Source organism: Sebastes fasciatus, chromosome 11 (genome assembly GCF_043250625.1).
Source record: "Sebastes fasciatus isolate fSebFas1 chromosome 11, fSebFas1.pri, whole genome shotgun sequence".
NCBI classification, from domain to species: Eukaryota; Metazoa; Chordata; class Actinopteri; order Perciformes; family Sebastidae; genus Sebastes; species Sebastes fasciatus.
In genome coordinates, this window is record NC_133805.1 from 15,234,882 (window position 1) to 15,261,360 (window position 26,479).

At 41.8% G+C, this 26,479-nt stretch overlaps 1 protein-coding gene across 2 annotated transcripts in view; it reads left to right on the forward strand.

Moving 5' to 3' along the window:
• The first annotated feature begins 2,828 nt into the window (after window positions 1-2,828).
• The window catches only part of LOC141777070 (protein unc-13 homolog A), a 36,884-nt gene continuing 13,233 nt past the window's right edge, over window positions 2,829-26,479 (forward strand). Inside the window, exons 1-24 of one of the 2 annotated variants that reach the window (XM_074651007.1) lie at window positions 2,829-3,255; window positions 9,142-9,171; window positions 9,409-9,508; window positions 11,496-11,613; window positions 11,776-11,899; window positions 12,526-12,596; window positions 12,813-12,867; window positions 13,311-13,340; window positions 15,077-15,290; window positions 17,121-18,227; window positions 18,343-18,445; window positions 19,746-19,789; window positions 20,406-20,484; window positions 21,436-21,510; window positions 21,631-21,850; window positions 22,547-22,774; window positions 22,930-23,071; window positions 23,324-23,493; window positions 23,663-23,778; window positions 24,698-24,861; window positions 25,055-25,208; window positions 25,502-25,570; window positions 25,835-25,924; window positions 26,259-26,393. In XM_074651007.1, coding sequence (XP_074507108.1) covers window positions 3,234-3,255; window positions 9,142-9,171; window positions 9,409-9,508; window positions 11,496-11,613; window positions 11,776-11,899; window positions 12,526-12,596; window positions 12,813-12,867; window positions 13,311-13,340; window positions 15,077-15,290; window positions 17,121-18,227; window positions 18,343-18,445; window positions 19,746-19,789; window positions 20,406-20,484; window positions 21,436-21,510; window positions 21,631-21,850; window positions 22,547-22,774; window positions 22,930-23,071; window positions 23,324-23,493; window positions 23,663-23,778; window positions 24,698-24,861; window positions 25,055-25,208; window positions 25,502-25,570; window positions 25,835-25,924; window positions 26,259-26,393 — 3,660 coding nt within the window. In that variant the 5' untranslated portion in view covers window positions 2,829-3,233. The remainder of the gene's footprint in view (window positions 3,256-9,141; window positions 9,172-9,408; window positions 9,509-11,495; window positions 11,614-11,775; window positions 11,900-12,525; window positions 12,597-12,812; window positions 12,868-13,310; window positions 13,341-15,076; window positions 15,291-17,120; window positions 18,228-18,342; window positions 18,446-19,745; window positions 19,790-20,405; window positions 20,485-21,435; window positions 21,511-21,630; window positions 21,851-22,546; window positions 22,775-22,929; window positions 23,072-23,323; window positions 23,494-23,662; window positions 23,779-24,697; window positions 24,862-25,054; window positions 25,209-25,501; window positions 25,571-25,834; window positions 25,925-26,258; window positions 26,394-26,479) is intronic. The other variant, XM_074651006.1, reaches the window with a different exon arrangement.

Consider the following 26,479-nt stretch of genomic DNA (forward strand, 5'->3'; position numbering starts at 1 on the left):
ATGGGCATTACAGTAACACAAGTTCACAAGTGATTGACAGCTGCCTCCGTTGAATGAACAGCCAATAGGAACAAAAGCCAAATTGTGATGGCTAGATGACTGGGTCAGAACATCTCCAAAACTGCAGCTCTTGTGGGATGTTCCCGGTCTGCAGTGGTCAGGACCTACCAAAAGTGGTCCAAGGAAGGAGAACTGGTGAACCGGCGACAGGGTCAAACCCAAGGGTCATTGATGTACGTGGGGGGCGAAGGCTGGCCCATGTTGTCCAATAGAAGAGCTACTGTAGCTTAAATTGCTGAAAAAGTTAATGCTGGTTCTGATGGAAAGGTGTCAGAACACACAGTGCTGGCACTAAAAACAATGATATCATGTTCTCTATATTTTTCTGGGAATGTGAGGGTTATAGGGAGGTGAGGGAAGTTTAAATTCTACAATTGAAACTAGTTGGTTCACATAGGCTGATTCAAGTATTTTAATTAAATTTTATTACCTTCAGGTCAAGCTGAAGCGTATAACGGATTCACCACTCCACTATAATTGTATCCCTGGTAGAGTAAGGCTTTGAAAGAGGATTTAGGTCTTCATATGGGAAATAAAAATGTAATTAGAAAAAATAGGGGGATTGAGACTCATGACCTTTAGCAAAGGCCACCTATATTAAAAATCTAAATCAATTTATGAAATAAATAAATAATACATTAAAAGCAGCAGTGGGTAGAAATGGAGCAAATATGATTAAAAAAATATTTTTATAAAACGGTCACTATATCCTGACAGTAGTGCATGAGACAGGTAATCTGAAAAAAATAATGTGCCTCTGTGTCCTCCGGTGCTCCTAATGGCATCTGCAAGATTTACCATCAGAAATACCACCAAACGTTCTCAATTATACAGCTAAACGGTACACTACAAGATGTTTCTATAACATATGAACAGAGGAAAGAAAATAACAGATAACTCTGGATTCGGCTATTAGTGCATTTTATACAAGCAGTGCATCTTTATATGAGTAAATTAACATGTCATTCAGCGACAAAAGTATCCCCCAAAGGTGTCGTGTTTTCCGTTAGTGTGATTTAATGACTGATCAGCAAGTGAGCAACAGAATGCTGATTTTCGTTGATTTAACGGCCACAGGTGTCGTTGTTAACAAGCGATTTCTGATTCTTACAAACAGTCCCTTTAATACATCTATGTCAATGACCGGTGCTCTTGCTGGGGGCTTGGTTTGATCGGAGTTCACCAGTGATTGAAAGCTGCATCCGTTGAATGAACAGCCAATAGGAACGCTCTCTCTCTCAAATGACCTGTGATTGGTCAAAGTCTCCTGTCATGGGTTAGATTTTTTAACACCTGAAAACAGAGCCATGAGGAGGTGCAGAAGTCTAGTTTTCTCCTTCAGAATACTTACAATTACAGTATGCTGAAAGGTTATTATGGATTTTTTTCCCAATGATGCCAAAAATATTCTGCCTACTGCAGGTTTAAATGTAGTTTACAAAGCTGGGCATATTAGATAAAAAACAAGTATACTAGAAAAAGCCAACTTTTCTAAAATGCTTTGTAACTTTGAAAAAACAATGAATGAAATTCCTCGCCGACATCATTGAGTGTGCATTACACCAGGCCAAGTCTGGTATTAATTCAGGCCCATCCCGTCTCCTCCGTTCACCCCTTCAAATGAGTACAACTGTATGTGTGAAGATTAGATTTAAGGAAATAATATATTTTTTATTATGAGATGAAGCCACTTCTGGGTTCTGTTCATTCATCAAACTAAAGCCTAAATTGTAAGCTAAAGACATTTAACAGTAAAGCATGTGAACCAATATCAAATGGGTCCCTTTTTGAAGTGCTAATTGAATGTCACATGTTTTATGATGATATGTTTTACTTTTTATTATCAGGGCTGTAGCTGGCACTAAGAACAATGATATCATGTATTTTGAGGGAATGTGAGGGTGCATGTCGTGACAGGAATATCACACAAATGAAACACAGGAAGAACAAATTTGTTATCTTCTCTACTTCTGACTCATCACTGAATCATCACATTACTCTTTTTGGCATTGAATTTAATGTCATAGTCTTTGCCGTATTGTGAGCACACCTTCAGTAATTGCTGCAGCCCAGCACTATATGGACTGAGAATTACCAGGTCATCAGCATACATTAGGTGATTGATAACAGAGTTTCCAACAAGACACCCTGTGTTACACCCATTCAATTGTTTCGATAGGTCATCCATATACACATTGAACAAAATAGGAGACAAAATACCACCTTGGCAAACACCATTATTGACATGAAACGGGGCAGATACAGCATTGCTCCATTTAACCTGCATTGTTTGATGTGAATACCAGAAAACTAGTATTCTAAGTATATACTTTGGAACACCTCTGGCAAATAGTTTCAGGAATAATTTGTTTTACTTTTAATTATCAGGGCTGTAGCTGGCACTATAAGAACAATGATATCATGTATTTTTCTGGGAATGTGAGGGTTATAGGGAGGTGAGGGGAGTTTAAATTCTACAATTGAAACTAGTTGGCTCACATATAGGCTGATTCCAGTATTTGAATTACATTTTATTACCTTCAGGTCAAGCTGGGCATATTAGATAAAAAAATATACCAGAAAAAGACAACTTTTCTAAAAATGCTTTGTAACTTTGAAAATAATGAATGAAATTCCTCACCAACATCAATGAGTGCATTACACCAGGCCATTATAGTATTAATTCAGGCCCATCCCGTCTCCTCCGTTCACCTCTCTCTCTCTCTCTCTCTCAGCCTGCTACTCATCAACCGTGACGTCAGGGCGGCGCGGTGGGAACTGTCCTCGCGCGGAGGGGTGCTGCTGAAACAAGATGGCTGTGCGCGCAGGAGGAGCAGCAGCAGCGGAGGAGGAGGAGGAGAGCTGAGGCAATGCAGAGGAAGGAGAAGAGAGGGGGGCGAGGAATTCACTCCGGTGTGTGTCTACTTGTAATTGTCCTGTCAAAAGAGAGCAACAGCTCCTCAGAGAGAAAAAACACCACCAGCGCTTCTGACCATGATGCTAAACGGTTTCCGTCACCAGGTAACCGTTGAGGGTAACGGTTTGGCGGTTTGAGTGTTCTTTTTTTTCTTGTAACCAAAGAGACCAACGGACCAACGGACCAAACAAATCACGGAGCACTCTCAGTAGAGGACAGCCGGGGACAGCCGGGGACGCTCACACCGCTATCAGAGATGTCCCTGCTATGTGTGGGAGGTAAGAGAGGAAATTAACGTAATGTGTGATGTTATTGTCACTTAACTCGCGGTTTAGTTAGCTGCACCAGTTCTCTCTGACAGAGGAGCCTGCAGGCTATCAGCCTCGTAGAAAAGTCTGTGTAACGGTTAGCCGGAGGAGTGACGGTTAGCCGGAGCAGTGACGGTTAGCCGGAGCAGTGACGGTTAGTGACGGTTAGTGCTGATCAGTGACGGTTAGCCGGAGCATTGACGGTTAGTGACGGTTAGTGCTGATCAGTCATTAAATCACACTAACGGAAAACACGACACCTTTGGGGGATACTTTTGTCGCTGAATGACATGTTAATTTACTCATATAAAGATGCACTGCTTGTATGAATGAGTTAGCCCAGTCGTGACTGTTAATACCAGCATTTGCTCTTTGAGTTTCTATAAATGTCTCCATGGAGGAGGAGGAGAACCACCCCTGGTGTGGTGGGTGTACTGTTGCGGTGTTGGTGTGTGAATGTGTCATCCGCTCTGTTCATTCATGCGTGGGCAGCACAGTCAAAGGAGGTGGAGGACGAGGAAAAGCCCCTGCCGCTGCCGCACCGCACCGCACCGCACCGCTCCGCCGCCTCCGCTCTGCCGCTCCGCTGTAGTCGTGAGGGAATACTCGCAGGAGATGCTCGTCACCATCTCAACGTTTTTCCTTGAAGCGATGCGTCACCTCCTCCTCCTATACCAGACTCCCTGAAAGGCTCCTGATGATGCTGACACTGTTGCCTCTCAGTGCGATGAATAAGCATCTACTGGGATTGCTCACAAAGTAAAAAACACCTCCAGCTTCACATGCAGGGCATATATATATATATATATATATATATATATATATATATATATATATATACAGCCCAAGCTGAGAAAAAAGAGGGGACCCCTCTTTAAAACGCATTTTGTGGTCCAACAGTTTGTTGGACAGATACAGGTTAAATCAGCATAATTGCATAATTGCAGCATAATTGCAAAAACATCTTTATCAAAATTATGAGTGTTGTGTTAATTCACTAGTACATATACAGGAATGACAATTAGCAAGGTTTTTCTGTGCAATTCATCCTCAGTCGACTTGATTTTAAGCAGAGGAGGACCTATAAAAGTATGTTTATGATTTCACTGCTAAACCAAAAACTGTCAATCAGGAATCTGCTAGTAACCATGGTTTTAAATGGTGAGTATATTCTCTCAAATAACTGATCAATTGTTGGTCTATAATATACCAATAAGAGCTGAAACTGGTTAATTAGTCAATAAGTGATCCAAAGGGAATAAATTGGCAACTATTTTGATAATTGATTAATTATTTTTAAGTAATTTCTAGGGATGCGCCGATACTGACTCGATACTATATACATTATATACTGGAATTGTAATTCCTTTTTAAGTTTTCAACCAATTTCCTGTTAATTTTGAAGATTTTTTTATAAATAGATTTATTATTCTAATAATAAATAACCATTCAAAACATTTATATCTATGTAATTATTTGTTAAATTTTGTTTTACAAAGTAAGGAAAGCAATATTGACGTCAAGCCTGATGTTTTATTTACACATAAAAGAGGGATCCCAGTCACTTCCAAACAGTGAGCTTATTATACACTATTATTACACAGCTGTGTTGAATACTCGATTCTGATTGGTCAGTCACGCCGTTTTGCGATCTGTAATTTCTGTATAACAGACCGTTGCTATGTATAACAGATCGTTGCTATGGGCGCAGCTCTGATGTCGGACTCTGGCGGACCATTTTTGCGTCAAAATATGGATTTCTTCAGTAAGTAGCCGTGTTATAAGTGGGATAATGTACATCTAGCGGGTCATTGTTGGGAAAGAATCCCCTTCAGGGCGATGAGAGACCCCTCCGCTTCGCGTCGCATCGTCCGGTCAGGGATTCTTTCAAAACAATGACCGGCTCGCTGTACATTATCCCTTACATATCAGATCGGTACTCGGTATCAGCCAATACCCAAAGCCCAGGTATCGGGACTGAAAAACTTGGATTGGTGCATCCCTAGTAATTTCTCAAGCACAAATGCCAGACATGGTCTGCTTCCAGCTTTTCAATAATGAGAAATCTCTGCCTTACTTTGTCTGACAGTAAATTTCATATCTTTAGGTTTTGGACTGTTGTTTGGACAAAACAAGACATTCGAAGACATAACCTTGGTCTTTATGATATTGTGATGGGCGTTTTTTAACCATTTGCTGACATTTTCTAGACCCAACGACTAATCAAATCACAGAGAAAATAATTGGCAGATTATTCGATAATGATAATCATTAGTTGTAGCCCTAATTACAATCATTAAATTGCTTGTTTTGTCAGACCAACAGCCCAAACATATTTAATGTTTGATCACATAAGACAAAACAAACCCTCACATTGAAGTAGATGAAACCACAGAATATTTGTCATTTTGCTTGAAAAATGACAAATATTGATTATCAAAACCTTTGTAGATTATTCTTCTGTCGATCAACTAATCGATTAATCCTTTAAACTCTAAATCTGAACAAGCACGGGTCAGTAAATGAGTGTGTGGAGGTGTGTTCGAGCTCTAGACATTTGTCGTTGATGGAATAATGGCAATGTGGGGACAAAATGAAAGTTAAGGGGGTTTCAAAGTCACCTTTTATACATCAGGCCCATTATGGATGCTACACCACCTCATCCTGTCCTGCCAGGTCCACCCATCGACTGTTCCTGCACTGAGTCAGTCCCAGGCGTCATTAAGACCCCGAGCGTTATTCATTCATAAACACCGGCTGCTGCGGCTGTCAGTGTCGTAGACTACGAGACTTGGCAGAGAGCCCTCTTTCTGTTCCTGTTACATCATTCATGCTTACCTGACTGGAGCTATTTCTGGCCTCCACAGTACTTTGTGCCTCTTGAATAGGCAGCATTTCTTTGGAGCATCTGCCGACAAAGCAGAATTCAGACACAGATGCAGATTAACTCTGAAAAACTTGGAATCTTTTCCTGCAGATATACCACATACTTTTAAGTCCAGTTTTTCTCCCTGTCTTGATTTGGACACTAAATCTTGGAGTGTAATGTGTCCGTCAGCAGTTGCAAAGACTACTGCATATCTGCGTGATCCTTCAGAATATGGCGCTGCTGTCTATCTGAATCATGTCAGCCCTCATTTTGTCATTGGATGGCTGAACTCAGCTCACCCGCTCCCTACTTTACATTCCCTGACAGTTCATGTTGAAGGGTTTGCTTGATTCCCTGTCGAGGCTCTGTATTCTTGGCAATCCGCTTAGTTCCCATAAGTCAGAGTCTGCTGTGTCAGAGGTACTTCCTGAATGAAGTAAATGGGGTTGCACAAAATTTACTGTTGAGTCGTACAGATTCTGTTGCGCATCCTGATTAAAGAATACAAAACAATACACAATTTGTTATGTCATTTAAGACATTTAATCAGATGGTGATAAATAGTTATAGCTTTGACCTCGTTTTCTTAATCTAGGCTACTTACCCATAACCTACATTTCAGTTGATTTATCCAATGCTACAGTCCTTCACAGGCTTATTTTGTTTATGAGTTATAGGCGCTGACATGTACAGTATTTGTATGTGTGTGTTGGGGTCGTCCCGTCTGCTTCGATACATGCAATTGTGACAAAATATTGTTTGTGGGGCTTGTGGACATCGTAACTCAGTCTGTCAGAGAGATTTATGATTGTGTGGTATTATTAAGCTTCAGCTTTCCACTGTCGAAAATCCAATTCCTTTTTTATTGATCCTCCTCGTGTACTGATATATTTCCAGGGCTGTTTTAGTGTGGGCACTAAAACACAGCATGAAGCAGGCTCCGATGTGGTCTACCTAAACAATGTAAAGGACTGCTTAAAGCATAGCTCGGTTCCTATCTGGTCTTCATTCATTCATTGTATTAAATGATGTTGTTTTCTTTTAGCATTTACAGCTACAGCTGTGTTGAAAACTGAACAAAGGATGCTGAGCTTAAGTTTGACCTTAAGTACATGTGTGTTTATGTGTATTGCATGTTGAGTTGACGTTAAGGTTGGTGAGGTATGAATGGAAGCAGAGATTAATATTATTTTGTCATTGCTGCTGGTGTATGCGAGTGAGTCACTGCAGTCGAGTGTGTGTGCTTCTGTGCCTGCTGATGTAACAGCATGGCACTTAAGCTGCAGATTTAGCTCAAGTTTGTGTGTTTCATGAAAGAAACACAAAGTTAAAAGTAGTGAATAATAGAAACAAGAAAAGTGCATTGCTATCTGACTGATTTTACATCAACTTTTCATTTTGTGGCAGTCACTATGGCGACCGGTTCTGGTGTGGATGGTCTGTGGAGAATATTGTGAGATTAAGTCGTGAATTGGTGTTCACATCGTGTTTCTCAAGGGGCGATAAAGGTGCAGGTACATAGCGTATTGGGCTTGCGTTTGCATTTCATTAATGCAAATGTGTGAGCATGATGTGTACACAGCTGCAGTGTGGTGTGGGGCTGTAGAGCGTGTGTGCGTGGTGGAGAGCAGCAGGTAGTGGAGCATTAAAAATGTATGTGTGAGTTACGTCAAAGCTGGTAAAAAAAAAAGGTGCTGCAGAGAGAGCGAGAGAGCCTGGGCTTTAACTGTACTCTGAGAAATCCTCTGACTAGTGGTGTAACAGACCATAGTTGATCTGTGATCTGTACGGATCCCCCCCCACACACACACGGTTCGGCACGCATGTGAAACAACGCAGTTTAAACATCATAGTGAAGAAATCCGTGTTTAAATTGGCAGGAGGAGAGCTACTAACGCTCACATTATTGTGCGTTCAGGATCTATTCAGTAAAAATGATTATTGGGAAAAGGTAAATTATAATGGTATCATGATGCGTTTGCATGTAATATCGTTAAATGTAGTTTTTGGTGATAAACTTTAATAAATCGAGTTGTTTGAAGGAGATGTTTTCACAGCAAAATTAGATAGATATTAGAGAGAGAATTGTGACCTGTTCAACTTCCCAACACTAGCTCTAAGCAGCTTCTAATACATCATTAGAACTACTAATGCCATGATTATTTTTGACATGACTTAATCAAAGTAAAAAACAACATTTCAATTTAAAAACATCGACAAAAACAATCTGAATCGTCCGATCTGGCGCATCGACGATCGTCAGTCTGCGGCACAAAAAGGTGACATCTCTAAAAGTTATATTTGCTCCCTTTTTTTCCGCTGATCCAATGCGTGAATCAAAGCCATGATACAATCCAAACTGTGAATTTTGTGATCCGTTGCACCCCTACATGGGCCCTTGCATGTTAACCATCTTCTTAACTTTTACACCACATCTACTACTATTACAACTGGACTTTCATCGAATAAAAACATTTTATGAATGAAAATAATGTGCACATTTTGGTCATCTATTTAATCTGTGATATGTGGTTCTTTTTGTTTGCATGTACTGTACTCTCTGTTTCTGTATCCCACACTGACGAAGCACAGCGGGGAAGCCGCCCATGTTTTTCCAGCACTGTGTTTCTATGTGTTGTCACCACACTCCGTGCCAACATGTCTGGACCTTATGGCAAAAAAAGGCAGAGCACTTAGTCCAAATCTGCATAGTTGCAATTTCAGTATCCTGTGTCAACACTCATCTAGTAAGTGAATATGCACTGTATATCCACTGGCAGTTACTGGTGATTGGAATTGTAGTGTTTTACAGTAATTTCCACAAGTTTATTGTGCTATCATTCACAGATTGTGTTTTAATTTAGCATGGGCATCCTCATGTTGCCTGTTCTCTGTGTAAAAGCCAGAAAAGAGGATGCAGGAGCGTTCAGAAGTGAAAGCAGATGGTGTTCCTGTGTGTGACTTTGTCCCTCTCTGTGTGTCCACAGTGAAGAAAGCCAAGCTGGATGGACCCCAAGGTAAGACCTGCGATCCTGGAAATAGAAACGGGGAGGGAAGCTGTTATGTGACATAAATCTTTAAGCAGACTGAGGGCACATTACATTCTGCAGCTATTAATGGAAATGAAGGGATGGGAAGTCAGTTACTCTGTAGAATATAACATCTATATCTCACAGGGACCACATATATTATTTTCTAATGCAGAGGCGTTTCATTGTAACGCATCTGTTTCTTCATCCCTCTCTCCTTAACAGAGAAGTTCAACACTTATGTGACTCTAAAGGTACAAAATGTGAAGAGCACAACCATTGCTGTCAGGGGCAACTTGCCCAGCTGGGAGCAAGACTTCATGTTGTGAGTCCCTCATTGTCTTCAGACAAAACTCTTTTTCCTTCCTCCCTCTCCCTCGCTCTTTCCTCTGCTTTCTCTTTCCATCCTCTCATCTACTCTCCACTTCAGCTACTTGAGTGCTTTTATGTTTGTTTTTTTAATCTCTTACTTTCTATGAACCCTTCCCTCTTTTTCACTCCTCCATCCCAAGTACCCTTCATCCCTGTATTGTTTCACGTAGCTCTTCCTCTCCGCATCCGCACCTCCGCCTCCAACAACCGCCTCATCCTCTTTTTCATCTGATCTCCCTCGACACTTATGCCCCTCTCATCCTCGTTCTCAACCTTGGCTCCCTCCCAACCCCTCCTTCCTCTCCTCTGTCACTTCTTCGAAATACAGCTCCTTGATCTTCATCTACTCGGCCCTCCTCCTCCTCCTCATATTTCCATTTCAACCTTACTCCCCCCACCCATATTGCCTCTCCTCCTATTTCTACTCTCTAGGCAACATTCCACACTTTTAAATGAGTTTGTTTGAGCTTGTGCTTCTATAAATATTGGAATGATAGCTCTTTGCAATCATTAAAACATTACACAAAAGAGTATTTGGAATGCACAGAGAATAACAGCATGGTATTGACAGTGTAGCAGCATATGGGCGATAAATGGTAAGAATCGTTTAGCATGTGGGATGCGGCAGGCAGGCTGACTGCGGAGTCCTGTGCATGATGTTCGGAGGCGTTGAGCATTGTACTGGGGTTGCATCAGTGAAGCTGTGTTATGTAATGTTTGGGCTGCAGCGAGAGCCTCATCCGCTCCTTCAAACCGCCTTTAAATGAGTGTGCCCCCTCAGTCACTGCCATGAATCAAACAGGCACGTTTCCTAAAAGGAGTCACCGCCGAGACGGGAAATCCAGTCCCCCTATTTCTTAATTAAAGTTCCCACTCTCTCCCTCCAGGCATGCGATACAATCACCTCCTTCACTGCCTTCATCACACTCTTCTCCTCTCCTTCCTTCCCTCCCTTCATTCATCCCTCTCTCTCGCTCTGTGTCTTTCTTTTCTTTCTGTCCTGCTTCCTGCTGTCTTGTAAATGTTTTATGTTAGATTCTCTCAGGCTTGCTCCCACAGAGACGTGTCTTATATTTGTCACAGTGAAGCCTACAAGTAATTACTCTGCATCTTGTGTGTGAATGAGTTCCTGTGTGTGTTTAGTATTTGTCTTTAAACAGTGGTGGAAGAAGTACTCAGATTCTTTATTTGCACTTGTAAATGCACCAATACAACAATGTAAAAGTACTCCATTACAAGTCAAAGTCCTTTGTTCAAACTCCTATTAAAAGTATGATCGGCAAAATAGACTTAAATTATCAAAATAAAAGTACTCGTAATGCAGAAAAATTGCCCCTGTGAATAATATATTATCGTATATAACATATACAGCAGATGTAACAATGTGTAACTGTCATTTTAACGGTTGTAGCTGTTCGAGGTGGAGATAGTTTGAGCTACTTTATATACAGTTTGGTAGTTTAGTCCAGTGGTTCCAAACCTCGGCCAAAGGGTCACAAAATAAATTTGCGAGGAAAAAAAACAAAAGGAAAAAAACAGAAAGAAGGAAAGAAAGAAAGAAAAAAAAAAGAAAGCACACACTTTTCTCTAATCTTAGTTGTCCTGTGAAATATTGGATAATTTTACATCGATCAACCACAGGTATCATCTTTAACAGTGTGTTGTATTTTTTAAGTTATCATATGTTCCTTTATGTAAAATCTGAAAGTAAATAAAGTCAAATAAATGTATTGGAGTAAAAAGTGCAATATTTCCTTATGAAATGTAGTGGAGTATAATTAATTAGCATAAAATGTAAATAAGTACAAGTACCTCAAAAATGTACATAAGTATAGTTGAGTAAATGTTACTTTCCACAGCTGTCTTTAAATGTGTTTTTGTTATTAAGTCATTCACATTTTCTCTTGCCTTTTAACTTTCCTGTTTGTCTTTCTATCCAGCGAAATCAACCGCTTGGACCTGGGTCTGACAGTAGAGGTGTGGAACAAAGGGTTAATCTGGGACACCATGGTCGGCACTGTGTGGATCCCCCTCCGTAGCATCCGACAGTCAAATGAGGTTTGCCACTCAGCACCAGCACCACTTGAGAAATACTGTAGTTGAACACTCTGTAATCAAGGGACTCAACTCAGTTGCTGGTTGGACGTGTTTTCATCATGCTCGTCCATTTGTACAGAATGTTTTTTGTGTCTCATTTGCAAAATATCTTTTTGTACGCAGGAAGGTCCGGGGGAGTGGCTCACACTGGACTCTCAGGTCATCATGAATGATAACGAGATCTGTGGCACCAAAGAGCCCACTCTCCACCTGGTGCTGCTCGACACACGCTTTGAACTGCCTCTCGGTGAGAAATCAATATTCACATCAAAGTCAGAAACTGTCGATAGGTGGGAGAAGATGAGAATATGAAAATATAGGAAATCATCAACCCTCGAGGGAGGGAGAAGATGACTTGAATAAATGATGTCTGTCTGTATATTTTCACAACAGACAGTGATATATGAACCACAATAATCCCTGACTGATTAATTAAACTGACCTACTTTTCAGTGATATGTATTCAAGGCTTCCTGTATGCATGTGTGTCAGGGAGAGTGTTTGTGTCCTTTCCTTCTCGGTAATTAAGCTGCGTTCCTCTTAACATTGATTAGGTGTCATTTTATTACTGTTTCCTCTTCCTCTGGTCGATACTGTACACCTGACTCCTCAGTTTGTGGACCTGATCTATTTATAGGGGTTTGGCTTTAAGGCCAATTTTCAATGTCACTGTGTTCTTAGCAGACCAAAGTATCTTGGTCAAATACTATTTGCAAATGGCTTGTTTTAGCTCACAGTACTTTGTCGTCATTTTTGTAACAAAACTGTTTTTAGATAGAAAGTTTTGTGAGTAACTATTTTAACAGCCTACGTATGTGGAGCTCCATTAGGGTTGTTTTTACCACCTGAGTTTGTCTGGCTTGTTGTTTTCAGATATCCCTGAGGATGAGGCGCGATACTGGGCTAAAAAACTGGAGCAGCTGAATGCCATGAGGGACCAAGATGTAAGCTGTCGCCCCATTTGATTTAATACCCCAGCATATCCTCACATTTTAGGAACACGCCAACATGATTAATTGGGGGAACAACTATGTCACACATTATGAGATGAAATCCAACTTTACATTTTCTCCACTTCCTGCATATAGGAATACAATTTCCATATTGATTACCAGTTAATCTCTTTCATCAATGTTAGTATTTCATGTGTCTGACTCCTGTATTCTTACCAGGAGGAGCAGGAACGCCCTCTACGTGTACCGGGAACCCAGTGCTGTAAGTGACCGATCACTGTTTGTACAAACCACTCATTTATTTGTGCTGAACAAGAGCATAATGTGTTCATCTGTTGAGATGTAATTAGATTGCTTAAGCTCAGCGTGTGCAATATGCGTGTAACCACACATGGGTTGTTGTGTGCTAGAGGGGAAAAGATTGCTGCACTGTAAAGGATCGATAGCGGTATCAGATGTCCGGAGGCGAGCTCCTCCAGGATGCTGCTGTGTTTCCACTATTGGCCCAGTCTGCCGAGCCTGCTGAGCCAGCTGTCTGGTGCAGGTGGAAAGACTCGGAGGCTCAGCACTCCCTCTGTGCTCTGTTTCCCTCCTTTCACAAGCTCCTTCTGGGAGCATTAATGCATTAATTGTGTGAATTTATGTTTATGCTTCGACACCAGCGCAATTCATAATCAATACTGACACCCTCCTGTTTTATTGCAGGTAACTGGAGTCTATGGGGAGACCAACAAAGTAAGTGTACATACAATACATCCCGTACATACAGTGCATACAAGTATCTGGAGAATCACATATTTTTAATTGATTTGGTTCTGTAATCCATCACATGTGGTTTGAAATGTAACAGTAAGTTTAAGGGTAAAGTGCTGACTTTCAGCTTCAATTTGACGGTGTTTACATGTATATTGGATGAACAGTGTGGGACTTGTACTCTTGTCATTGTCCTGCTGCACTGTTCATACATTGTGAATGTGTACAGTATGAAATGAGCTTTGAGTCCCACTGTTCAGCCTCAAACACCCTCAAAGATGAATGTCAGAAGTTTAAAGAGCCAGTTCATCCAAATTACCCAAAACATTTAAACTTTCTGCCACCACACAGCATAAAAAATTACATTTAGAGGATCAAACAGCAGCATCTCTTTCCAGAAACCGTGTCCTTGTTACTCTAGATCAGTGGTTCTCAACCTTTTCGAGTCACGACCCCCCAGAATAATTAGTTTGGTGTATGCGACCCCCCAGTTTTGTTTTGAACAGCTAGCACCTGCCGGAAATCCCCTGTGTGCAGGCACATTTATTCTCTCACAAACACTAAATAAAATGTATTCTGAGGCAAATTATATCACGGGTACAGGCAATATAATGTAAAAAAACAGTCCTCAGTCTAACATATGTATTTTCCCCTGCCAACAGCTTTCATAGGGACTATTTCTTTGGTAAAAAGTAGTAGTTCCAATGAAAAACAGCGATGTCTGTGGATTATTCAGAGTAATTTGGGTGAACTGACCCTTTACCATCAGTCATTGTTTCATTTTAAATCCAATGTTTTGCAGTGCAGAGCCACAATAATGAAAAATATGTCACTGTTCAGATTCTTATGGACTGCACTGTCCATACTGCACATAGAAACCTGTAGCACATAAATATGAACAACATACATATATGCATATATGCAAAAAAAGGTCTCCCTCCCCGTCTATCTCTTTCTCTCTTGCTGCGATTAGCAGATGGTCTTATATATATGTGTCTTTCAGACTCACCCACAAAACTGCAGAGACTCATCTCATCTCTGTTCACACAGAGGAAAAAGGAAAGAGGAGGGGGGTAATGATAGATGGTGAGCCGATGAAGGGAGAGAGAGAGGGAGGGAGAGAGACATGTGGGGACACGGTTGAAGTGAGAAACAAAGTTCAATGACTTTAATTAGTGTTTACACGCCCAGACAGATGACGATGAAGGTGCAAGCGGTGCAGCAGCCGCCTTCGTCCGAGAGTGCGAGAGACGATGATGGATAATGAAGAATGATTAATAGATGCTGGTTTCGCTTTTGACTGATTCAGCACTGCTAAAGTCTCTCATCGCTTCCCTCTGGGAAGTTAATCTCTGATCTATTGACACCACAGAAAAATTAAAGCATCTCCTTAGTGTGCAGGAATGTATTCATGTTCAGTTATGATGATGAGAATGAGAAGGGACCCGCTGATGATGTTCATCATGTGCTTCACGTATGGATACACTCTGAATGACCTATATGGGTCTGATAAGGGCTCAGTAGTGGAATGCTGCCATCTCATCTATATTATCTGTAATTACCATAGTGCTAAAAGATTGGTTCAGAGCTGATTAGAGCCTCTTATCATCACTTTCATGAATTTCTTTTCTCTTTCTCTTGCTTTTATTTTCTCCTCTTACTGCGCTCTATGAGGACACCATCAAAAAGAGTGATGAATTTGTTGTGCCTCTGTGCAGATGAAGACCCAGACAGTGCTGTGGACGACAGGGACAGCGACTATCGCAGTGAAACCAGTAACAGCATCCCCCCTCCCTACTACAGCACATCCCAGCCCAACGCCTCTGTCCACCAGTATCCCATCAGCCAACAGCACCGCAGCTCCAGAAGCTTTTCTTACCCGCACTCTGGCAACAGCCAAGACCTCGAATACCAACATCAGAGGACTGTCAGGTGTGTGCCTGCTTCAGTTTAATTATAACGTGGAAGTAATGAATATCTTCATTATCAATTCTTTTTTTTTTTATTTGTTTTTGATAAATTGTTTGGTTTATGAAACTGTGAAAAATGTGCATGACAATTTAGTGCACAAGGTGACTTCAGATTGTTTGTTTTGTCCATCTAGCAGTCTAATTCTCAGTTCACAATGATTTAAAACAGAAAAACACAGCAAATTCTCGCATTTGAGCTGGAAGCAGTGAATGTTTTTTGTATTTGCTTAATAAATGGCTTGAAGCAAGACTATGCAACTTATAAGAAATAACAAAATCTTCCTTTTACAAATGAAAACTTAAATTCATAAGCAATTAAATGCATCATAGCCAAATTCTAAACAAAACCAGCTTTAGCCTCATTTGCTCTGGTATGAGCAGTAGCTTTTGGTGGCTAATGTTAGCTAACTTTAGATGCTACTGTGTAACTGACATTACGTCAGTTTGCTGACTTTATGACCCTTCTCTACTTGTGCTACTGTTACGCTGAATTCACACCAGGCAGCGGCGAAGTGCGGCTCGCCGCAATAACACATTTTTTCTGCAGCCGGAAAGTGTATTTGTGTGTTTCAGGCGGGAAGAAATTCTTTGTACCATAGGTCAACATGTCACAGGATCTGTTTACTGATTGGCTGCAGGTCCTCTCTGGCCGCACTTTGCCGCTGTTCTGGTGTGAATTCGGCGCTAGGCTATTTTTTAGCATTTACCATTTTCCCGTATTTGCCGCTTGTGGCCACAGTCGCTGCTATTAAGCTTTAAATGATCAATGTATTACCAAAACTATTAATTGATATTAATTTTCTGTTGATATAAATAAACAATTAATGAACTAATTGTTGTTGTACAGTAGCACTACATGTAATAGTGATGATGGCTAGTTTCAGTTTAGAGGCTGACTTTAGTGGTGAGGTTTGGCTCAGCGATAGTCCTTTGTCACAGCAGACATTTGGACTTGTCATAGTATGAATGATGAACACGCAGTTATTTACGATACTGTTTCATTTCTCAGCTTGTATTGACATATTTCTCACAGACTGGGAATGAAACTATGCATCCCTTCATCTCTTGCTTTATGAATTATTCAACTGGCAATCTAATGGTCAATACTGCACATAAGATTAGCTGCTTGTGTGAGTGTATCGGACAGGGCAACCTCCCCACACTCCCGCCCATTCTTCTTCATCTCTTTCCTCTCAGCCCTCTACACTCACCCCCTGCGCAGCTCTCTTCTTCTATTTCATCTCTGTGCTCACCACTCCCTTCCTGTCTTCACTATCTCCCTCTCTCCCATCCATCCTCCTTCCTCGCTGTGCCTCTATTCTGTTTTTAATAGCCCCATTCATCAAGGAGTATAAATACTTTTTCCCTGTTTGTTGCATTTCTGGATGCTTCTTTTGTCAGCTTTCTGGAGGCCTCTCACCTTTCTGTTCTGCTCTATTTCTTGCTGCTTGTCTGGTACTCTTGTATCGCCGGTGCTTTTCATCGATTAGCCTTCAGCATTACTCCTGGCCACCCCAAGACATGTAGAAAAGGTTTTTAGTAAGGCTGTCCAATAGGTACAAAGTGTACAGGCCATTGAGTGCCCTAATAAAGTGCTCTGGAAGCATTTTGAGATTATGGTTCATAAAGGGTTCATTTATTTTATATGTGTACATGTATACATGCAATAATAACCTGAATGAAAGTGTCTCTATGTTCATTATGAAACTGTATCTCCCTTAAGTACTTTAATAATCAGTCTCTCCTGGACTCTCCTGTGTTTCTGTTTTCACTTCTCTTCTCCTCCCTTCAGTCCCTCAGGGAGCTACGCATCGTCTGCAGAGCTGAGTCGGTGCAGCAGTCAACTGAGCGAGGAGGACTATGGCGTTGAGTATGGAGAGAGGGACCCTTACGACGAGAACGACTCTTACCACTCCTGCCACTCCTCGGTTAGCTACAGTAAAGGCTCTCCAGACTGGGACCCTGATGAGACCCAGGGGGCGTACAGCGATGAGGGCGGCTACAGCAAAGACGGAGGAGAGGAGGCGGCGCTGTACGAGGAGGATGACGGAGGACTGTATGAGGGAGAAGAGGAGGGCCTCTACGAGGATGAAGAGATGATCTATGACGATGAGGATTTGTATAACTTGGATGGGACTCTCAGTGAGGAGTTGGAGCCTCCGTTTACCCCCACCCCAACGTCAACAGCCCCCCCAACGCTGGATGTACCCAGCTCCAGACCTCCTCTGGAGAAACAGCCGTCCTTACACCAACAGCAGCCCCCTACTCAACCCCCCAACCAAACATCCAGCCAGTCTAATCCTCCTGGCATGACCCCATCAGCACCGCCCCCATCTGTTCAACCAACAGCCCAACCACCTAAACAGCCCCAGCCCAAAACACAGCCTCAGCCGCAGCCAGCCCCATCCGCCTCGTCCGCCACTTCCTTCTTCTCAATGGCCAATCCTCTAACAGCTGCAGTCACAGGCTTGGCCTCTTCTTTTCTGTCTTCTGTTCCCAACGCGCAGCCTGCCCAGTCTCACCCTCCAGCCTCAGCCGTATCTCAGCAACACCAGTCTGCTGCAGCCAGCGTTGTCCCTCCATCCCACCCAGCCATCGTGGTTAACTCAGCCTCCCAGCCTCCCTCGACTGCCACGGGCCCTTCCTCCCAACAGGCCCCTACCTCTGGGCAGCCTCAATCCCATCTCAACGGTCCTGCCACCTCACAGTCAGCTGCCCCTGAGGACCAGGCGCTCCAGCCAGAGGAGCCATGGCTAGAGGAGGAAACAATGTTGGAAAAGGAGGCCAGGACGCCTCCTGCTCAGCCAGAGGAGAAGCTCCCCATGGAGGAAATGGAGGAGCATTTTCAAGAGAGCAGGCCGCCGACGCCAGTAGAGGAAGAAGAGATGCCGCCTGAGAGGTAGGAGTGAAGGTTCAGATTAAGGAATCAGATTAATTAGCTACACAACAAAAATAGACAAGAAGAGCAACAACACGTTTACCATCAAATAGTCACAAACCATTTTTTGTTTTAGTCCTCCAGTCATAGAGGAGCCCAAAGAGCCAGTGGATCCAGCAGTCAGAGCCAAAGAGAACTGGCTAAGACTCTACAACAAAGTCTTAGAGCAGCTTCGGGAGGTAAGATCACTGGTTTGAACCCCACCCTCTCTCCAAATTTCAGTTCAGTCCTCCACAACAGTCCAGTCCGAATCCCTGAGCTGCAGGCCTGGTTCAGCTCCACCCTGTACTCTAAAAGCTATACCTGAGTTCAAGAGACTCTAAAAGTGTCTACCAAGTCTTTGAAATATGAATGTGCAGTGCATTATTTATGTGCAAAGACAGGGTACATACTGTACAGTAAGTTCTTGAGATCCATTTTGATAGTGTTTTTAGGTCGACATCAGAAAGTGTTTCATATTCTATGATTGCTACCTTTTGGTTTTCTTAAAATAAATATACCGATGGCTTGACAGACAGCAAACCTTTTATTTGGTGCAGCACCGCACCACTCCCTGACAAAACTGCTTGATTTAATTGCACTCATTAAGTTTTGCTTGATCAGTTTTCACTTGCACATTATATTCACATGTTATGTTGCTATTCATTACCTTTGAATTCAGTTGTGCAGAGAATTAATCACATGCTTCGATGTTTATGTTGATGTGTGTCACGTTGCGTTTTTTGTTCATTTGGCTTCCTTTCGTTTGTCTTTATTTTTTTTTGTTTGTGCCGAAACCCACTTTGTTTTCTTTCCAGTTTCATGTCATTGCCATAGTGACACTCGCATGCACTTTGCTCGGCCATCATTGGAGCATGCTGACAGGTAGGTACCACCTGATTGGATGCTTGAGAGAAAGAAGGAAATGCGTGCAACAGATTGTCTTGTTGAACTCCCCACTGTGTGTAAACAGGCACCTTCACTATGCTCACTCATCTTCACGACAATTTGATCTTTTCTGTTGCATCTTGCAAGAGCTGTCATCCAGTCTGATTATAAGCCACACTGAAGTCAGATCCTCCAAAGACATATTTGATTTTAAAATGTAGGCTTTAAGTGTTTTTTGCATGGATACAAAAACAGTTTATTTATTCTCTAATGACAAGAATAAGGGTGACATTTATTTAAGAGAGGGCTTCTTTAGTTCCCAATTATTATGTCTTGGCAGCTTTAATTTTGTAGAAATTGTATGAGGCATCTCAGAGACTCTTGAGCTACAGCTCTATATAAGAGTTTTTACTGACCCAGCCCCCTTTCAACCACTGATGCAATAACACACAGATGAGATGGGATTTTAGATGTGAAGATAAAGCAGTTTCATAATCAGATAACTAAACTCTACTGATGCAACCTCATTCATACAGTATAGGAATGCTAGAAAAGGCTGCAGGGATAAACTGAAGGTTTCTTCCTCTGACATTCCTTCTTCGTCTCTCTTAGGCTCGAGGAGAGACCTCCAGCTCGCTATGGTTCGGTAAAGGAGGGTGAGTGTCTGCTGTGTCAGTTCCTCAAGTAATATACTTTCTCTTAAATGGAACACATTATGAATCACACAGCGTATTAGTCAAGCTAATGCAATAACTCCATAAATTAAACTAAAATTATCCTCAGATCATCATGGAAACCTGCCACCGCCGCTTTAGATTGAAATTGCCCTTCTTTAGTCCGGGAATCCTCCGTTCTATTTCATTCTGATCCACAGGCTCATTCAGCTCATGGCATTTGGCCAGTGAGTATTGAACGCGGTGGGCTGCCCCGACTTAGCTGGCAGGTCATTTGTAGATGAGGCAGACCTCAGAGCGGAACTGAGGCTGCATACTGAATAAGTGCTAAGTTAGTCAAATAGAAAACCAGCAATTATACCCAGGTGTGGCGTGTCATTCCCACTATTTGACGCGAGGCAGTCTGCGTAATTAAACCCTCCAGGAAAGTCCTTGACTGGAGTAGCATTAGAAACAATTATAGAGGGAATTACATCTGCCCCATAGTAACAAAACATGATTTCGTAGTAAGACATTTTGATGATAGAAACGTTTTATCTACTGTGAATATTGAACATATTCATATGAGTGTATAATGGTTCCTACTTTTCTTATTCAGAATGGGAGGTGCACTCTACAGTATTGACAGCATGCCTGACCTTCGCAAGAGGAAAGCCGTTCCTATGGTCAGAGATCTGGTGAGAAACAAACATGGCCACACATACAAGCAATAATGTGCACCAATATTGTGGGGTGCCCTTGGATCTTTTTTGTTGCAGACATTATTGGTTACACTGAATCTCAGTTTACTCTAATACAATAATATCTATTCCTGCCTCTTACGCTTTATAGTTAGTTTTTTCTTTCTCTGAAAACTTCTAAACATTATTTCACTTCTTCTCCACTTCCCAGCATTCCCTTTTTCCATAATCCAAAGTAGGGCCGCCCCCAGTCAGTCGATTAGTCAAATAATTGGTCGTTTTGGTGTTAATCGTCTAAGATTTCTTTAGTCGATTTGGCATCTTTTATGCCTCATGCTGAATGACTTATTTTCAAGAAACATATTAGCACATTTCTGTTAAAAACAAGATTTAAAGTGGTGCATTTGTGTGATTCTTTGTCAAGAAAATTCAGTTTTACAGATCTGTTGATTAAATCACCTAATCGTTTAGTCAACAAAATCGTATGTGTTAGTCGACTAAGAATTTCTTTAGTCGATAGCCCTAATCCAAATGAATATACTCATAAAGGCCACTCGTGTTGATTTCCCTTCTGTGTCATATGCTTGATTTGTTGATAAATGAAATACTTGCATATCTGTGGCGTTTATATAATTACGGTAATTAATCAATGTAGTTACACTGTTCTCTTCTCGAGGTTAGGACATGTCTGTCAGATGCATAGTGGCTCACACATACACACACAATGCATCGTGAATATTTGTACAGCTCATTGTTTGAAATTCCTAAAATAGATTTGTCTCTCTCTACTCTCCTCCTCTGTTTCATCTCTGCCTGGACTCATCAGTTAATGGTGAGTGCTTGTTCATCCCTTACAAATATATTTATCACTAAATCAAATATAAATCTGTCCACAGTGTAGTTTGCATTCAAACATAAACACTGTTGTGTTTGCCCTCTTGCTCCCAGTCTCTAGTGCAGAGCTCTCGTAAGGCTGGAATCACCTCCGCCATGGCTTCCACCACGCTCGGCAATGAAGAGCTGGTGGGTTTCCTCATCTCACTTCTTCTTCTTCTTCTTCTTCACAATTCTGTTCAGGATGTTCCAACCTTTGAATCACTGCTGGTATCAAACTCACATTTCTCTCCTCCGTGCCCTTTGCAGAAAAGTCATGTTTATAAAAAGACCCTGCAGGCTCTGATCTACCCCATCTCCTCCACAACTCCACACAACTTTGAGGTGTGGACAGCCACCACCCCCACCTACTGCTACGAATGCGAGGGGCTGCTTTGGGGTATCGCCCGACAAGGCATGCGCTGCTCCGAGTGTGGCGTCAAATGCCACGACAAGTGCCAGGATCTGCTCAATGCCGACTGTCTGCAGAGTAAGGATCGCAGCGCCAACGCAAACACACATTTTTGCACACAAAACACACTTTTAAACACATGCATCTATTTTTACTTCGGCATACACACACCCAGCTGTCCACACAAACCCTAAACCTATTTTAGCTCCTCCTCTGTATCCTTCTGCTCGATGACATCCCATTATTCTTGTCCTCTATCCACTCTCACATTCTCCTCCCTCTTCCTTTCCAATTTATCTCCTGAGTAATGTGCTGTCATACCCTCTGCCTCTCCTTTCTCTTCCACCCATAGCCTTTGCATCCATACTGCTTTGACTAATTCAGCTCCACACTGGGTGACTTATCCAATTCCCATACTGATTTTGGAGTCAATCTATGCAATGCATAATTCATCACTCTGCTGTCTCCAAAGAGTCTCATAAGATCTTAATGCCAACAACATCTGTTGGTCCTTTACTCTCCGACTCTCTATTTCTTCCTGACCAGATCAGTGGTTAAGTGGATACAGTTTCCGCCATAATATTGGAAGGTTTGGGGTTTGATCCCTGGCCAAGAAATGTCAAATACTTTCAAAATTGATCTTATGCTATTATATCTTGGGTTGCAGGGAAACGGGAGATAAGCTGCTAGCCTGTGCGCCATACTGCCTTGAATATATTTCACAATATAAACTGTTCTTCCTACATCCCTCTCTTCATTCATCTGTCTCATCAGGAGCTGCAGAGAAGAGCTCCAAGCACGGGGCAGAGGACCGAACCCAGAACATCATCATGGTACTGAAGGACCGCATGAAGATCAGAGAGCGGAACAAACCAGAGATCTTTGAGCTAATCCTGGAAGTCTTCCACCTCGACAAAACAACACACGGCACGCAAATGAAACAAATCAAGCAGAGCGTGCTAGAAGGGACCTCCAAATGGTCAGCGAAGATCAGCATCACTGGTGAGTTAAGGGTGTCATATGTTTCTGATATAAATATCACGGTGCCTGCTGGCAGTAGTGCTGTTGCTGTTTTCTTTTGTTATTATTGATATAAGATGATTTATTTAGAAAGCTATATCGGTCTTTGTTTAAATGTCTCTATGTGTCTTCCTCAGTGGTATGTGCTCAGGGCCTGCAGGCTAAAGACAAAACAGGCTCCAGTGACCCTTATGTAACTTGTCAAGTTGGGAAGACGAAGAAGAGAACCAAGACCATCTACGGAAACCTCAACCCTGTCTGGGAAGAAAACTTCCACTTGTGAGTACTGTGGAACGTTTCAAATGCTGATTCGTCACTTTATGTCACTATAATGGTCGGCGTAGTGCTCTAATTTCAGGTTATATCTCAGAAAAATGAATTCAAGCCCAACCCCATTGTTTATGTTTTTCAATCACCAGAGAACCATGCGGTACTTAGAGATGAGTGTATTTTCCCTCCACCGTTACGATTTGTTAGTCTGCATCACAACTTCTTCTGTTAGCCAACAATTTCTCTCTCTGCCTCATCCAGCGAATGCCACAACTCGTCTGACCGCATCAAGGTTCGCGTGTGGGACGAGGATGACGACATCAAGTCACGCGTGAAACAGAGGTTCAAGCGTGAGAGCGACGACTTCCTGGGGCAAACCATCATCGAAGTCCGGACTCTGAGCGGGGAGATGGACGTTTGGTACAACCTGGGTGAGTTTTCAAGATAAGAGAAAAGACAGCGGGGAATTAGAGACGGATGAAAGAGCTAACAGACGGAGATAGAAGAACAAGAAACAGATAATTGAAGTGCTTTTCTCTTGTAGATGAAACAGATTTCAGCCAACTAAGGGAGCATGTATATCTTACTTTCATTTGACAGACAAGAGAACTGATAAGTCTGCTGTGTCGGGAGCCATCCGGATGCACATAAGTGTCGAGATCAAAGGAGAGGAGACGGTTGCTCCTTACCATGTCCAGTACACTTGTCTACACGAGGTCAGTCTGAGTGGACATCTGGTAGAAATTGTTGTGATTATTTGCACTTGAAATACAACATTAAATATGCAAGAGCAACTTTCTGAGTTAATTAGTTCCAGTTTCATATTAACACAATCAATCACCTTGTGAATTCCATTTTTCTGCCTCTATACCTTGGGAAATTCGCCTTCTTTTTATAAACTACAAAATTGCCACCATTAGATGAGTCGGAACAGTTTAACAGTTGACTTCATTAATAATTGTCAGGAATTATTGAGCCATTTTCACCAATATAGGGGCCATATGGACTTCCTGAATATGGGACAGGCAGGGACACAGTGCTACATATGAGAATCTCATGAAGTCCTATAGACTATTTCACACTTTCATATTAATCCTGTTATTCTGCAGGATTGTAAAAAGGGGATGAGTCACTATTCTGAAATTAGCAAAGAACTGGGAAACAGCTTTGTTGAAATGATGAAATTAAAAGTCAAAAGCAAGCTGGATTTAGGCATATTTTTAGTTTGACATTGTTTTCAACATTTTGCTGTATCACAGAAAAAAGGAGTGAATGTTAGTTGTGTTGTTTTACACGTTTTAACCATTCAAAATTAAATCAGCTTCTCAGACTGTGTACTGAATCTTGCTTGTCTTCTTACACCAGCTGAATGTGCATTTTAGAATAGATAAACAGATCATTTAAAAGTCTTCATATCAGATATATAAAGCTTTGCACAGTCAAACACATGAATATGTTGTTCTTGTGTTACCTCATGGTCTCTCAGATGATCATTAAGGCTATCCAAGCATTAATACTTACAGTAGATCTAAGGCCTGTTCAATTGATCTGTATGACCTCACTTTTTTATCTGGCTGTATTTGTTTTTTTACAATCTGCATTTGTTTTAACTTATCAGTCCTTTGTCTTGTTCAGCATCTGTTCCAGTACACCACTGAGGAGCAGAATGGCGGTGTAGTAAAGATCCCTGATGCCAAAGGGGACGATGCCTGGAAGGTGTATTTTGAGGAGACGGCTCAGGAGATAGTGGACGAGTTTGCCATGAGATACGGAGTAGAGTCCATCTACCAGGCCATGACGTCAGTCCCTCAACCATTACTCTGAATGTTTACCTTTGAAAGTTAAATAAGAGAGATCAAATCATTGGGTTTATTCCACTTATGTTTATACAGTTAGATAATGAGTATATATAGTTTATAATGTTTTCCAATACATGGGTAACAGGAGCAAGAAAATGCACTAAATGTTCTTTTTGCCACTTCCACCCCACAGCCACTTCGCCTGCTTGTCATCTAAGTACATGTGCCCAGGAGTGCCAGCTGTGATGAGCACCCTGCTTGCCAACATCAACGCTTACTACGCCCACACCACCCAGTCCTCCAACAATGTTTCAGCCTCAGACAGATTTGCTGCATCAAACTTTGGCGTGAGTCCCTTCTTCATACAGTATATGAGTGACAGTATTCTACAAGAGGCTTTATATTCTAACTGGAAAATGCTATACTTCAGAATATTGCTTTTAAAAACTCCTTCGAAATGACTAGCTCTTGGTCCCCTCGGGCTGTAGATGAAAGTCGGTTTAATGTGGCCCTGCCTACTTCTCCAAACTTCCAATCAGCTGGGCCTCGTCGTTTGTGTAGTCAAATGGTAACTTATAATCTTTCAGCTGTGGTCTGTTTCTGAGCGGCTTGTTCTGTTTTTGTGTCTTTTCCTGTGTAGAAGGAGAGGTTTGTCAAACTGCTGGATCAGCTGCACAACTCCCTGAGGATCGACCTGTCCATGTACCGGGTACTGACTGCTTCTCTCTGTCATAACAAATGCAAAACACTTTTGATTCTAAGTTACTTGCTGCTACAATCCACATCTGTTTGTGCTATTTTTGTGTGTACATGAATGGGAATGTCTAGTCTCTGTTTTGAGATGAAAATTATGTTGTCTTGATATCACTTCTAATATTTATCTCTTTCATCTTATTACCTGAAGAAAAAGAAAACTTTCAAACTTAGGTGAACATGTTGTGCCGCTTATAATCGTCTCTTTGTGTGCTTTCAGAATAACTTCCCCGCAAGCAGTCCTGAAAGACTACAAGACCTCAAGTCTACAGTTGATCTCTTGACGAGTATCACTTTCTTCAGGATGAAGGTAAGGATGACTGAAAGATGGATCTTTTCTTTTCTTTTCTTTTCACAGTAGAACTTAGCTCCAAAAACAAACATGGTGCAAATTTCCAGTACTTTCTGGAAAGTAGTCTAAGGCTAGAACTGAGAATCAGCATAACATTACCCTATCCAAACTGAAGCAATTATCATGAAACCCTGTGTGGGTGTTAATGTATTTTGGTGTGATTCATGCAGCTCATTGAGTTAATGGTTAAATTCCCACTGAGATAACCTCCTGCTGAGACTGTGTGTGTGTGTCTGTCAGCTCTTTGAGGTGAATTCGATTCATCCATATGTTGTGTACCATTTGTGTTCAGGTCCAGGAGTTGCAGAGTCCCCCCAGGGCAAGCCAGGTGGTGAAAGACTGTGTGAAAGCCTGTCTCAACTCCACCTACGAGTACATTTTCAACAACTGCCACGACCTCTACAACAGGGAATATCAGACAGACCCTGTAAGTCTGCATGTGTGTGTGAAGCAAAAGCACTGTATATGTGTGAATGATACCATTGCTGTATTTCTGCTCTTTAGAGCCACTAC